This window comes from Diadema setosum, chromosome 2 (genome assembly GCF_964275005.1).
Source record: "Diadema setosum chromosome 2, eeDiaSeto1, whole genome shotgun sequence".
Taxonomy (NCBI): Eukaryota; Metazoa; Echinodermata; class Echinoidea; order Diadematoida; family Diadematidae; genus Diadema; species Diadema setosum.
The window spans coordinates 10,637,733-10,653,862 of record NC_092686.1 but is presented as its reverse complement, the minus strand read 5'-3'; the positions used below and the strand labels follow the sequence as shown (position 1 = coordinate 10,653,862).

The following is a 16,130-nucleotide window of genomic DNA, read 5'->3' as shown; positions in this document are numbered from 1 at the left end:
AGGTCTCATTTTGTTATTACATATGATAAATTTAATGTTGTTTGATCATTTTATATGCATACACATTCAGACAACAAAAACATATAATTTACTTTGCCATCTTTAAATAGAAGTATTCATCCTATAAGATTTACATTCTCTGTAGAAGTGCATGTCATCCAATATAAGTACACATATTTCGCCTCTTCCAACAAGTAGACTTGCTTGTCTCGATAGCCATAGAAATAACATAAATCATTTGATCGACACAACGAGATCAACTCATATCGAGAGAACCCAGAATTCAATACACACAATCAATTGCTGCTTAATCTACAATTGACACAGATGAAAAGGCTAATTGCAAAATGTTTCTTTAAATACATGTATCTCTGCCAACATTATCTTGTCGGTCACAAACATACTTTCTGTTTAACCACTCGCACTGAAACTGATCTCCCTACTGTTGCATACATGATTGACCAATCTATCAAAACCCAATATTTTTGACTGGTATTTTGATCTCCTGGTTTGATTTCATAATTTCAAACTCTTCTATTCAGGCAACAAGGCTTTGAAGGTAAAAATGTCTTCTGCATGAAAAGAGGAAACAGGACAAGAACAGAATACTGTCTCCATGACGCATCAAGAACCGTTATCATCTTGAAGTTGAAGCAGGACAAACAATAAAAGAGGGCAGATGTGGTATGGAACACTTATAAAACCTCTTCTTCAAGCACACATTCAGTAATGTAATCCCTATTCATCACAGCTATAACTTTTACTACTATCAATTGTGTGTGTGTAATTCACAGAGAGACAAATATGCTCTTTTCTGACACAAGACGCCATCTTCACAAACAGACTGAACATAGTTACTTGTGAAAATGTTCCCCATCATGAACAAATGGATGCATGAGAAAAATCTTTGTGGCAATGGCCTATTTGCAGTATTTGACTGGCTTAGCTTCTTCAAAATTGTGCTCTTCCCCCCCCCCCACCCCCTCCACACCCCCCCACCCGCACATCTGTTAGCTCACGCATCCTCTAAATTTTAACAAATTTTGTCTAAAGACGGCAACTGGCGTGACGAGAAAGAAAGAAATGGCATGACTCCAATTTTAATGTTAACAATAGAAAAAAATCTTGAAGATTCAATGATTTTTTTTTTTTAAACTATGAAACTTGTAGGGAATGCTTCCTGTTGCAAAACATCAAATGATATCTCTTGATTAATAGATGAGATCACTGCAGTTTGAAATGATCATACACTGTCAAAGTGGAATTTTTCGCGCAATTGTCACACTCGACCAGGCAAGAGGCAAGATGAATTGTGCATGTTACTAGTATTAATTCCATGGACTCAAAACATTAAATAGTGCTACATATAAGGGGCATATTTGTGTGCTTTTTGCGCTGGTTTCTGGTTATGCGAAAATGCCAAAATTTCCACTTTAACAGTATGCAATTGCATTTCATTTATGATACCAGTGTAACTGCCATTTAATCAAAACACAACATTCTATCTTGTGGTGGCTTTGGAAATAATGCATGCTTTGACCTAAACAAAAGAAAATATGTTAACATATTATGTCACATCACTAGGCTCATTTGTAATTTACACAGATGATTGACAGGGCGTTAATCTGAGACCAGCTACCAGCGCTACTAGGAATATGATGGAAATTCACAGTTGTTAAATATTGGGTCTGGAAATCAAAGAAAAAATAAAGAGAGAGAGACAAATTTTTTTTTTTAGAGAATTACAAGTTCTTCCTTGATGCATAAACATTATACAGGGTATCACAAAACCACACACTGAAAGCTTTTTTAGCACTTGGGATCAATCTTTAAAAAGGTGCTAAACAGATACAGATTACAATTGTATCACAATTTCTATGATACACTTAGCAGAAATGGCTACATCCTCAAAAATGGCTACATCCAAGTTGCAGGCAAAGAGATTTTCCCCAGTGACTGCTAGAGTGCGGACTCTTCATTACGCCCTGTACCATTGTTTTGTGAGCGCACAGGGAACACTGGATGACGACGAGGCGGTAGGCTCACCCGTCATGCTAACATGCTAGCAAACGAGCTACAGAGGAGCAGCCAAATCTAGGAGTGCGTGCTCGTGTAAAAGTTCAAAAGTTCACGTAATATGCGCTGTGAAAATGTTACTTCAGTACGTCAAGTCCACCATTACTAAGTGGGTCAATGGCAGCCCCCATGAAATCACCGACAACATTGTATAGTCCGCCCTCTAGTGGTGGGGAGGAGAAAAATCTCTTTGGTTGTAGGTCACTCTATATGGGATTATCTCCTTACACCTGCCCCCCCCCCCCCCCACCTGATAAATATCAAGAACGGCACCCTCTTCAAAAACGGAAATGAAATCAAGTTGAGATGTATGTATCTACGTAAAAATCTCTTAAATCTGTCATCAAATTATACAGGTACAGAGTGGCAATAACACCTACTAAGTTTATACTACTAAGTGTAACATCTGCACTGCACTGAGATGGATCAGCAAGAGTAGCTCATCACTGCAAAATTTGCTGGCAATTATAAAATGGCAACGTTGAACTGGCCACACCAAAATGCACAAACACATAATTTTTTTCTTTTCTCCGCCACAAAAAACATATTGGTGCGAGGATAAGTTTTAAGATGTAACAAATAGAAAAAAATAGCACCACACACTGCTCCCTCCCTCACCGTCACCCTCTGTGTACTAGGTGAGCTCCGTTAAGGCCAAGTCACATGTTTTGCATCTACACGAAGCGGGTATTCTTGGGCATCCTGGCATTGTGACTATTCGAAGCTAGAATTCTACCCCGCTAAAAGTGTTGAAGCTCAAATCACATGGTACTCACAACACACACTTTACACCTACTTTTGAAGTAAAACAATCTGATCCACATTCCATTAAAAACTCACTTCCTGGGGGGAAATATATACCATCTGATGTCCATCTCATTTCATCTTTATTCCAGTCTCCCCAAGCCATTTTACAGGTAGAAAAAGTTAATGGATCATTAACCCGATGAGGACGATTCCCGAGTATACTCAGGCAAGTGTCTATGGGAAATGCGTACTGCAGCAAAATCAGCCCGTCCTCAACAGATTAAAGGCAACTTGTATGTCAATAACAGCCCGTTTTCCATGATGTACACACCGTGCTCTACTTAGCCGACTTTGCTTCTAGCAAGCCTTTGCCCATCACACAAAGGCAAGACTTTTTGTTGGAACAGAAAACTGTGTGATTGAACAAGAAGTCGGGAGCAGATCAAGGGTGCGTGAGAAACACAAGTGTGCATACAAACATATTCCTTTGTTTCAAGGGTACAACATTAGTTCTCTAATAGATGCATTGCTCAAGAGTTTCAGTGTGTAAAAACAGATGTAGGCACATATCATTTCCGATTAATTCTTTTGTTTGTTTGTTTGTATTTTAGACTGACAAATTGTTCCTCGATAGTTGATGGCAAATTCTGAAAATACATGTGTCTTTTTTGCTCTATATTCCCTTGTCATAAACTCAATTTATGCCATGGTGTAAACCCACTGTGTGTCATATTATTCCGACACCACAGTGCATTAGCTCTTTGGAAAACATTCTCTTCTTCAAAGCCATCTAACTTTCCATATACACATCTGTGTTAGACATGCAATGAATAAAATTGCAGAGAAAACTCCCAGATTTACCGTGAGGTAAATTTCATCTCGAGGCTATGATTATTTTCCTTGCAAATGGCCAGTAGCTTTGTTTATTGTCTGGGTCTGGGAGGCATGACTGCAGCACAAAATTAAAATTAGTAAAAAAAAAAATGCTGCTGTGAACATCCAGTTATTTGAACATGGCACTCTTTGGATGAATGTTTTGAATGAAACAAAATCAAATACTTGAACTGTTCAACTGTGTGTATATCCTCATCATAGCTGTGTTGAAAGCATGTGTCCAGACACACACGAGACTATTCTGCCCTCATACGATCATACACAGAAAAATCACATCCATCTGACAGCCGCAATCCAAAAGCACGATATTTATGCAACCTACCACCTACTTCCTTCGTAGCGAATCACATGGCAATCGCAGATCGAAAGCAGGAGATGACATGTATTCAGTATAAGCAGCTGTTTCTGTGATCAGTAACATACACTTCAAATTATACATCTCATGCTATTTCTTTCACTTTCAGTCTGCCCACTAAAAGAAACACACACACAGACAGACACAAACACACACAAAAAAGCATACGCACACAGCCACACACAAATACAAGAACACGTTACTTGCATGCCAACTTTAAGTTGTGGTATGCTGCAAGATCTCATTCCATTTCGATCGATGTCAAAAGGTCAATTTTAGCAGACACATTACTGGGACCAGCCCACAAACATGTACAAACTAAGTCGGGCCGAGTTTTCTTCACAAGCGACAACACTTCAAGTTCTGAAATCCTAACGTTGCTTACATAATGTACACATCATCAAAAAACACCAAAGGGTTGAGCTGTCAGAAATTTGCCCCCCCCCCCCCGGCGGTCAACCATACACATATGCTTGTTCCAGATTCTGCCCCTCTAAGGGAAGAAATGGGTTAGGATTTTGACACCCCTACTACCAGCTTTTGGAAGGGACGCCACCAAAAATTAACCCCCCCCCCCCCCCCCCAATCACAGGTTTTTGGAAGGACAGCTAGCAAAGCGCAGTGTGACATAAATGCAGTGCATGTGATGAAATGTCCTGTGAAAAAGAGGCCAGATCAGCATGCATTGCAGCAACAGAACATGTACAGTCAGCACATTCGGGAAAATCACGGCAAACACCAAGAGGCTCCACTTTTCTACCTCTATTTGGGAATTTTTCAGGTGTTAGAAACTAGCCTTTTTCGGGAGCCTCTTTTAGGATTGTCCTAAAAAAAAAATTTGAACACTATCCCCAATTAAAGATCTTTCTTGGAAAAATGCAAAAAGAACCCCTCTATCAACAATTCTACCAGGATTTATTCCCCAAACTGAGCTCCAAATACACCCCTTTTTGCAAAAAATCAGGAACGCACATGCAGTAGAGATGACCACCGAAGTGGGGGGCCAGGCATATGCCTTTACAGTGGAACATCACAGTAAGTAAAATACAACTGCACTTTAATATCCAACTCCATGACCTTTGAACCTGTGTACACAAACGTTACCCCTCTCTCTCTCTGTCTCCATCTCGCTATCTCTCTCCCTCTCTCTCTCTCTCTCTGTACCTTTCTCTCTCTTTGACTCTCTGCATTTTAATCCATCTCTCTCCCCCATGCACCCCACCCTAACCATCTCTTGCAAAATGGAACTAATCTCTGATCTTATCAAGTAATGATGCTGATTTCATTAACTGGAGAATGATAGAGAAGAGTACAACCAGGTCCACAAGTCTGGCGTGAGGGCGCTTCTTGGTCTCACTCCGGACAGAGGGAACACAACACAAGGGCGTAACATGAAGGGTTATCCGATAAAACGTACGAAAGGCCGTGAAAGTCAGTTCCAAGAGCTGCATTGTGGGTGCATACAGGTTCACGGATGAGACCGTGCAGTTAATAACATCTACGTGCGAGAAGTGCCCTGGCTGCACTGTGCCTTCGTGCGTTGGCGGTGCGCGTCACATGTCGTTGCTTTCGAGATTCTGCGCACGATGTGGACTAGTTGGACGAGACACGGAGAGCTGCTACACCAGGTGTGAACAGGCGTGAGCACGTTGGCGCAAAAGGCTGCTGAAAATTGCAATACACGAAAAAACGTCACAGGAGCTCTTTCGTAACAAGTTTTTTACACATGTGGATCACACCAGTTAGGACTGTTGCGCTCATGTTACCCAGTTCCGCAACATTGATCTCACAAGCTTCAAAAACTTAATTGTCAAATTTCTCTCAAAATGGTATGAGTCCTTGAACAGCTTGCATTGTCATGACGCCTGTGGCATCAAATCAGACACATTTTATGTCTATGCATGTGGCAATTAGAATCCATCAGCAATTATGTGACTTTGGACTTAATCTTCTCACTTGGCGAATATCGGCACGGGTAAAAATCTCTTCCGATAATGCGTTTGTCATCATCACAGATTAGTGCAGTCTTTTTTTTTTTCTCATTTGTTCTCCCTTTTCCGACAGGCAACAAGACGAGGAGATTCTTAGTATTCTCTGATGAGACATGATACGCCCGACACAGTCTTCCAACGACAAACTCGCCACTGCCGGTTGCCTCTTGGGCGGGGGCAAAAGACGAGCTTCGGCACTGATTTGCTCTCCACTGTTTTACAGTCGCGGCCATCATGGTCGCATGTCGAACGGGAAGACTCCAAACTGACTCTGTATGGGGGTCTTGGGTGAGGGGCAATACATGAAATCGTCCGAGTGTAACCGGGCGCGGTTCAGCGACGACGGCTCCGACGCGCTCCGGTGGATCTTGGGTAGCTGCCTTGCCAAATTTTCAAGTGATGCTAGGATCTGTGACAGAAGAAAAATTTACATTAAACACACTCAGTTTCAATTGGAATGACTACATAATAATCACCAACAGTGCCGAATCAATCAGGCAATACATTCAGTATTTTTCTCTTTTGAGAGTCCTTAAAGTGTACTGCAGAACTGATTTGGAGACTTGAAACTCATCTCTGTACTATACTTCTCCTGTTAAGATATTTGTCAAAATTATTCTCTATCAACTACTACAATTGTAGCTACAATTTTCATGAAAATGTATGATCTAATTTACACATTTGTGATTAACACTCAAATTTTTAAGCACCTGTTTTCACTGTTTTTTCTGGACTGATACAGAACTGACAAAACTTCTCAAGCACTGACAAAGAAACAGCAGTAACATAAACGTATGTAGGCACATTTTTCCACCGTCTCAGCATGCGTATACAATTCCCCAATGACATGATGTCAAGTTAATGGCAACAGAATCCATCAACCTGCCAGACAACATTTTAGAACAAATCAAAATGTCAAATGATTTGGGAATGACTATGACATCAACAACGGCTTGAATGTTTCGGGGGTTGGGGGGGGGGGATCTCACCACTGGGAAGAGTGGTCTCTCGTCTCTGTTCAACGCATAGCAGTCTGTGATGAGTCTCTTAAGGGCCTTGGGCGTGTCATTTCTGACCTTGCTCAGGTCCGGCTGAAGGTAGCCCCGCCCTACCATCCATATGATCTGGTGGAGGATGAAATCAGAGCGAGAAATCAACATTTAGAGCTGCCCCGATGACGGTGCGTAAGCACTATTGTTCTTGTTCATCTATACTTTACCATTATAAAGGTCTTCTGTTATATCATGCAAGTAATGCTGAGTGAACTCACAGGGGTATGAGCCCCAATATAAACCCCAACAGGTTTTCATTTTTCTAGCATAATGAAAGAGCACCTAACTTGACCTCTTGAAAAATGTAGGGGGGAAAGATATTACTCTTAACATATTTCATTAACAAGTTGAGGGAATACGTACTTTTCATTAAAAAGAAATAAATTTTGCAGAATACTCTTTACATTTTCTTTATATAATTGTCCAATAGGTGACATCATGTAGAGTTGTACATTTCTCATCCAGTGATGGAGGCATTTAAACTTTCTTTAAATTTCTTTTGAATGGACTGTCCAATTTTTTTCAAACTCCACTGATGTGTTCGACTAATATTGCTGCATTCACTCAATCAATATATATATTTCCTGTTCATTCCCCTGTGACACAAATTCTCAAAGCTGGCAATCTGTAACCCCTGTTCATCACCACACAACATTTTCATCACGCTCTTTATGATGGCGTCACGTGTGACAAGCTTCATCGTATTTTGAATTCTAGACGCAAGACAGAAGATGACTTCAGATGGAACGGACTCTGCATGCCGATCACCATTTTGCACACATCTTATGCACATGCTTACATCTCCTACCACGTACCTGATCTTTGTAGCTGATGCTCTGGTAGGGTAGTGAGCCCGTCACCAGCTCAAAGAGCACCACGCCGAAGGCATACACGTCGGACTGGAATGAGTAGGGGTTGGGGTCCCTCATGCGGATAACCTCTGGGGCCTGCAGATAACAAGGAAGAATAATCAGAGGTATCATCAAATTGATATCAAAATAAAACTCCATACCTGCAACAGCAGTACAGATAGAGTCCAATTATGGAATACACATCTACAGAAATTCAGATACACACATGTGAAATGTTACTAATAGTTTCGAGATGAGCAATGGAGTTCATATGAAAGATGCACATAATAATAATTCATTTATACCTTTAGGTAGAAGAGTCATTCAAAGCATTGCAAGTACATTCACATGAACAGACTTACGGTATTGTTTACCTTTGGGAGCATTGATTTAAAAAATTTTTAAAGTTATTACATTTGATGCATATGTGTAGGTCAGTTGTATCACAAAACATCCTACCATATAAGAATTTTGCAATAAAGCCTGAAATATAAGGAGATATCATTGATTTTCTTAATAAACCATTACCGTAGATGGTTTATTCTAGAAACAATTTTATTGTAACCATTGTTCACATTTTGTATATTTAACAATACTTAACATACTTACATTGGTTGTTTCTATCCCGAAGTCTCATTTTATAATGATCCTGAAGCACTTAAGCTAGGTTTACATTTCATCTGTAAATGGTAAATAATGCCTTTAAAGAGCCTACAGCCCATTGTGGTAAAAAACATACTGAAAAAAAAAAAAATCCTGCATTTTGTTGGCTACATATTTCCATATTTCTGTGACAAGCAATGCAAGAAAGTGAAAGGAAGAAAGACACTACCATGCATATTTGCTAGCTATAATGAAGAAAAGAAGATGTTCACCTCGATCTCACTGATTAACTATCACTTGAAGGCAAGGACATGGTCAATTTCTTTACAACTTTCTGTTTTACGTTTTTATTTGTACATACATGTGTTTGTTTGTTTTGCTTTGGACTTCAAATACGTTTTAAAAGCCAACCTGTCTGATACCATCTAGCCCAGTACTTCTCAACCGTTGGGCTGCGATGTCGGCCAGAAGTGAAACTAGAAAAGCACTCTAGGAGAGCGCAGACCTCCACCAAGCCAGCAACTCATTTCTACCCATACACGGCTGCAATTTCCCAATGTAGAAGCCTTTTGTATACGTCATCACCTTCCAGCTGTGCGGCGCCTTGAATGCCCGAGTAAAGCACGCGCTTTGGTGCGAGTATAAACCTCTAGTATGCCCTGTTTGAAAGTCCAAGTTCATTGACCTTATATGCCAAACGATAGGAAACCCTTCAAAAATCCACTGAAATTCCCGGATCACTAGCAAACTCTAATCATCTGTTCCTTGTGACATTATCAACTTTTCCTGCAAGTTTCATTCAAATCCGTCGACAACTTTTTGAGTTATTTTGCAAGCACACAAACCAACGCCAATGATCACTTAACCTCCTTCCTTGGCAGAGGTAATAAAAAGATTTGCATCATTTGATCTGACTGGGTCTCAAAAAAAAACATATTGCAGGAGCCAAAGTGGGCCTTGGATTAAACTAGAAATGTCGCTACAGCGACTGGTTATACCCCCGCCAAACAACATTTCATAAGCTTTGGTCAAAACAACATTTCATAAGCTTTGGTCAAAAAACTGAGGAAGTAGTTAAATCCGCAAGATCTTTCCTTGATCTTCTGCCATTAATATGCCGTTACCATGGCAACGTACTTTCGGGTACTGTCGAAAAATGCGTCTTGCACATCTACAACCAAAGGCACACATCTGTACCAAGTTTCATGGAAATTGGGCAAAAACTGAGGAAGTAGTTTGCAACACAAAATTTTCCATCATTTTCGCTCATAATATGTGAGCTGTTACCATGGCAATATACTTTTTGTCACTGTCAAGAAATGTGTCATGCTGACCTATATCCTAAGACAAACATTCAATATGAATTCCATGAGAATTGGAAGAACACTAATGAAGCAGTTTTGCCATGAAACATTTTGCCCTATATTTTACCAATAACATGCCGTTACCATGGCAACGCACTTTTTGCCACTGCGGAAATATGTGTCTTGCACATTAACATATTCAGATGAACATCTGTACCTAATTTCATAAATATTGATCAAAAACTGTGGGAGGAGTTCGCGACGCAAGATTTGTACCCATTTTTGCCCATAATATGCCGTTACCATGGCAACGTACTTTTGGGTACTGTCAAAAAATACGTCTTGCACATCTACAACCCAAGGCACACATCTGTGCCAAGTTTTATGGGAATCGGTTGAAAACTGAGGAAGTAGTTCGCGACGCAAGATTTGCAACGGACCGACCGCCCGACCGACCGCCCGACCGCCCGACCGTCCGCTGATTCCTATATACCCCCTTCAAACTTCGTTTGGCGGGGGTATAAAAAGGTTGAGAAGCATGAATCCATCCTATCTCATCTGTGCTTCAATGACACTTGTTCACCCTCTCCTCGTTTTCCTCTTACCATCCAGAGTATTGATCCCGAAGGCTGCTCAAACTGCTGCGAACCACTCCACCTCGACTTGACCGTGGCCAGACCGAAGTCTCCTATCTTGACCGTCAAATCGTCATGGAGGAAAATGTCTGGCAGGGGGGTTTGGGGGTCAAGGAAACTATATAGACACTCACCAGCACTGACAACTTGAAAGGCCTGGTTTTGACCACTATCCATGAGGACGATGAGGTGTCAATACCATGACCATTTATTACAGAAAACACAACTGGTCTACGAGTGTGATTTGATTAGTAACACACCTATGAAGCTAAAATGGAACATTGCTACTTCCATTATCTCAAGTCAAACCTCATGGCTCATATTAACGTCAAATTTTACATTTTACACAACATAAAATCCCTACTTCATGAACTCATCTTGACTATTCAAACAAACATAAAAGTAAGTTCTGATGTACCTGTGTCACACTAAACACCTTGAACGAACTCAAGTTTTTCTTCCGGTAAATCATGTTCACACATACATACTAACATGGGATTGATATGGAAAGGATACTGTTGGATTTCAGATCTCTATGGATGATGTTCTTGGCATGGAGGTAGCTGTGGATGGAAAGGGATGAAGTTAGTATGATTCAAAGCAACAAACCAAGTCTTCACAATAAATATAGGTGACTCTACTTGTCAAAATGAAGTCCTTTGGACCAGCATTTTTCTTTCGTTATATCAAACTTTCCTTATATTATCATAGCTGAACAGTACAATATATAAAGATGTATAGATGATGATTTAGGGACCTGAATTTTAAGTTCGTTGTCACAAGCATTTCGTTTTAACTGTGTTCGCAATAATGGGAGTGCACTGTACATGTCCAGGTTTGTTCTCACTGAACATGTTCAAATGGAGCACTGGGTAAGGGCACAACCAGAGGTCCAAAGTTTGAGTAGTGCTAAGTGCTGAAGTCCTTGGACAAAATGTTTTTACCCAAGATGTTCCCCTCACAACCCACGAGGTCATATTCACAGAAAACTCAAATGCACAAATCCCTATATTATTTTTTGACCTTTGCCTTTAGAGTTTGAAGACTTTACTCTGTATGTACAGAAATGCCCTCAAAACAAACTTGATACACCACAGTTTCTCTATATGTTAGAACAAATGTACACCACAGTTTCTCTATATGTTAGAACAAATGTGCCTCATATATTTTCATCGAGTTTTTAAGGAAATAGAAATGAACATATACATATCCTATGCATAACACCACTGTTACTGCTTCGAGCAACAAAAATTGTTCGGAATGTAGACCCTTTACAAGACCAATGATTTCTTCTGTTGTTGCTATGTTACTTAAAATACTTCTTTGAAGTTGTCCACACTTGGTCCCTTGCTCCTTTTTTTTGAAATTGTCGTACATGTATTGAAATCTTTGTCAACTTTGTGGTTATACCAAATCATGTCAACAGCAAAAGCAAAGGAATTTTACTGATCAGCACATGAGGTGGAACACATTGTATCTTATATTAAGAGTACTCCTCAAACTCAATTTGGTTGCCACCGGCGAACAATCCTCATACTCCCAGCCCCCGACTGCAGACTGGTCAGGGGGAAAGAGAACTCACTCCATGCCCTGTGCCGTTTGCCGCGAGATGTCGATGATTTGGTGCATGCCGAACTTGGTGTCCAGGACGTGCAGGTGCTTGTAGAGAGAGGAGCCCTCGCACCATTGCGTCACGATGGCCAGCTGCGGCTTGGACGTGCAGCCCATGAAGAGAAGGATGTTCGCGTGCCTCGTTTTCCTGGAAGCCGGACGCACAGGTGCAGGGGTTGGGGGAAAACAAAAGTGGTTAAAACCTTTGTGTGCTGTGAGCATTCAATCGGCAAAGAAAACCCCATTGTGCTGTACACACGCTATCCAAAGTCCCTGGCAAAGAGTGGGCTAAGTCTCATTTCTCCATCATGATTCTGAGGAAGGGGGGGGGGGATGCTATTGGATTTATAAGTAAAGCATGACATACAGATAATCAGTGCAACCCAAAAAAAAAGTAACAGTGATACATGTAAATGCTCATTTCATTACCAAGCAAAAGAATAAACTCAATAATAGCGTGGTTTGTCAATTCGATCGAATTTGAAGTCAGACAGAAATGAAACTTGAATGTCGCGGACGACAGAGAAGGCAAACCAAATTGGAAATGACATCATGCATAAGTGGCATCCTATTTCACCATTTCGTAAATGTTGATGAATCTTCATGGAGTCACAACTTCGATACCTACAAATGTTCTAGGTTTATGATGTCAATTGCCAATTTCAAGTACCCCCACCCCATAAAGGGATTCCTTCGAATATGCACACAATGTTGAATGTGCACAACATGTCAATAAATTAAGAGATTAAGATATCAGAGAGCACCTTACCCATTTTGCTTGGTTTGTTAAGCCAGCAAAGTCAGACATTTAAATAACATAAATTGAATGAAACAAAGGATAACTTTAAGCCCAGCTGAGATGTTTTGTGACTGTGATTATTTGGGAACCACGATCTCTGACTCATTTCGACTCTCTTTGACACCAGCTGATCTTACCTCAGCACTGCAACCTCATTCTTAAATGCCTGAAGTTGTGACGGCGTGGGGTCCGTCACATTCAACCTCTTGACTGCTACTGTGCCTGTGAAGAGCAAAGAGGAATCAAATCCTAACAAATGGAAACTATTTTGCAAATGGCTGGTGTGCTCATCTCTTCAAGTTCATGGATTGCACTTATTCTCTGTTCTTTCCCAAAGGACCAAGAACTCTTTTATCATTTAACCTGCTCTTATTGAAAACATGTAATTTCTCTGGAACAAGCCTACACACGGTGGTTATTGCTATGTTTAACAAGCATCAGGCTACATGTAGCTTATTAGTTATCAAGGACAACCTTTGTCACTATGAATGTCTATGTAACATTCGAATGTGTTTAGTCAACTGGTCTCTTATGTAACTGTCAATTACAGACCATGAGGAACAAAGTGTCATCTTAGATCAATCCTTTTGATGTATCCTAGATTTTACGCTTGTCCAATCATTGAGGTCTCGCATGATGGTACACTCCTATAACATGCTTTCACATATTCCAACATGTCATAGGACCGAATACTCAACGCAGAAATCATGGCAATCATCAAGGACACACACAGCAGGCTAATTTCAAGTCCGTAATTGACTGTAAATAATAGGGGGTCTGTAGCAGTATACAGATTTACATGCACTTTGTGCAATGTGATACCAGTAAGAACCTTATCACAGGATGCAAAAATTTCAGTCGCTATGTTTTATCCACAGAGAAAATTCCTAACATTACAGGTAGTGTATCTTCAGTCATTGACACCAAAATCATGTACACGTCATCTTCCTTAAATGAGCGGCAAAAATAAAATGTGTGAAAATATTCACTGCCAGAGGAATAATTTCATGACCAAAAATATCAATCTTGTAAATAGTATTGCAGTATTCTGAGAGCTACAAAGGCATATTTTGTTGTTGTTGTTGAAAAACAGTACAGTTGAACCTCTATTATCTGGCCTCCCTTTATCCGGATCTCTCTTTTATCCGGACGCAATCTCGCCGTGATGATTAACATACATTACATCAAATTTCCTTCCAAATTGCTTACCCTCAGACATTTTAACATCCCCAAACATCCCCAAATGTAACAATGAAAAGGTTGCAGTATACACATTACTACATGTGGTACTACAATGGGCTACATCAGTACATGTCTATGTATGTACATGTATAAAGCATTGAGTCTCCCGTATCCGGCCAAATCCCTTATCCGGATGAGCCCCGGTCCCGACTTGTCCGGATACGAGAGGTTCAACTGTATTCTTAGTTTTCCTGCAACAGACACATGTAGAAATATCGTATGGGAAAACCAGACATGTCTACGAAATCTGCAGTATTTTTGGCAAAAGTGTAACAGTCATCATTTCTGCATGTCAGATGTCAGAATTTTTCTCTCTCACACTGGAAATGAGTATATCATTGATTTCTTTAATTTCAATGCATTTGTTGAAACACTTTTAGATTATCGTAATCACTTCACTGTGAATTCATGACATGAGAGTTTTGTTCATATACATGTACTGCTAATTCATGTATGACTTTCATGGCACAATGCAGAAATAAAATCACACTGAACTGAACTGATGAGAACGGACAAGGAAACTCACCATGCCACTGGCCGCTGAACACGGTCCCAAACGAACCTGACCCTATCCTGGGACCCAGCGAGATTTCTGAAGCAGGAATCTCCCAGTCATCATTGGAATCTCTTCTCTGCCTCTGAAATGACAGGTCACCATTTCCAACAACGATATAAAGACTCGTGATCCTTGCAGTGATAACAACAATGCATACACAGCACTCAGACTGAACATTGAACGACTGTAAATACCATATATTTTGCAGGGGTTTGATTTTTGCAGATTTTGCTGATTGGGTGCTATTCGCATTTTTAACAACACACAAAAATATCAACTCTGATTCTGACAAGAATGCAAAATGCATGAGTTTTTCCGTTCATTATTGTACTCCATGATCGCAAATTTATCCACTCGTGAAATAGGCGGGAAGTTCCGATTCGGGTGAAATTAGACTTGCTAAATATATGGCATATACAGTATTGACCTCGATATCACCATTTGTTACATGTCACTTTTATCCACTGTCATTATTCAAATCAACACATTATATTAAAGATCTGTAGCTGAAAATGAAAAACAAGCACACATGGGCTTACGTTTTCATCATCTTTCTGCTGCTAAATACGATCACATTTTTAAATCATTTCACAGCAAATAAAAAATGAGCCGAACATCACTTGATGTCGGTCGATTAATCCACATTTACAGTTCGGATAGATTTGACAAGAAATTGTGTAATACACAAATGAAATTGTATATTCTTATTTTGTGAGGATGTGACACACTTCTGTCATGGTTATATGCTAGGATTAAACACCAACTTACAGATTGTAGAAATTTTAAAAAATTGCATTTCTTTAAAACTTTGTTTTGTTTTGTGTACTGTTCTGCTATAACTAACTAACTTGAAGAAAAAATAGGAATATATGTATTCCCATGGGTCTTTGAGTAGGATATCTTTGCTTTGGACTCTAGGGGCTACTAGTATGGCTAGGACAATTATACTACAACCAACCCTTTGTCCTGGGATGATGGATTTAAGCTTGTTGTCCTTGGCGTCCACGTTGTTCATGCGATTCCGACACTTCGGTTCCCTGGTCGGTGAGGCTTGGGAGCTGTGCGTCCCCGAGACCCTGTTGGGACTGTGGATCATGTTGGACGTGTTTGGTAGACTGGAGGCCAGACCTGCAAGGGTAGGTGATAATATGGGCAACTTCAGCAAGTTGTTTTGTTTTGTTTTTGTTTTGTTTTTGATTGATTCCTTTCAGTGAAAGAGTTAAGCCCTGTGAGGAGTCACACTATTTCATGAGGAGTCACACTATTTCATGAGTTGTGTAAAAGACAAGTGCACTGGGGGCTAGTGGCTCACAGGGAAATGTACTTTCTGGATGCAGACAAAGATTTTCTCTGAACACAGTATACCACCATTTTTTTCCCCTCAACAATTTGATTAATAATTCCATATTTTGGA

The 16,130-nt window shown here is 40.2% G+C and overlaps 1 protein-coding gene across 1 annotated transcript in view; it reads right to left on the bottom strand.

Moving 5' to 3' along the window:
- Positions 1–5,225: 5,225 nt before the first annotated feature.
- Positions 5,226–16,130, bottom strand: part of LOC140239662 (serine/threonine-protein kinase A-Raf-like) — an 81,577-nt gene continuing 70,672 nt past the window's right edge. The window contains exons 10-18 of the mRNA XM_072319495.1: positions 15,675–15,844; positions 14,687–14,798; positions 13,056–13,140; positions 12,091–12,267; positions 11,025–11,071; positions 10,479–10,597; positions 7,931–8,062; positions 7,053–7,187; positions 5,226–6,472 (exon numbers count right to left, since the gene is read on the bottom strand). Coding sequence (XP_072175596.1) covers positions 6,296–6,472; positions 7,053–7,187; positions 7,931–8,062; positions 10,479–10,597; positions 11,025–11,071; positions 12,091–12,267; positions 13,056–13,140; positions 14,687–14,798; positions 15,675–15,844 — 1,154 coding nt within the window. The 3' untranslated portion in view covers positions 5,226–6,295. The remainder of the gene's footprint in view (positions 6,473–7,052; positions 7,188–7,930; positions 8,063–10,478; positions 10,598–11,024; positions 11,072–12,090; positions 12,268–13,055; positions 13,141–14,686; positions 14,799–15,674; positions 15,845–16,130) is intronic.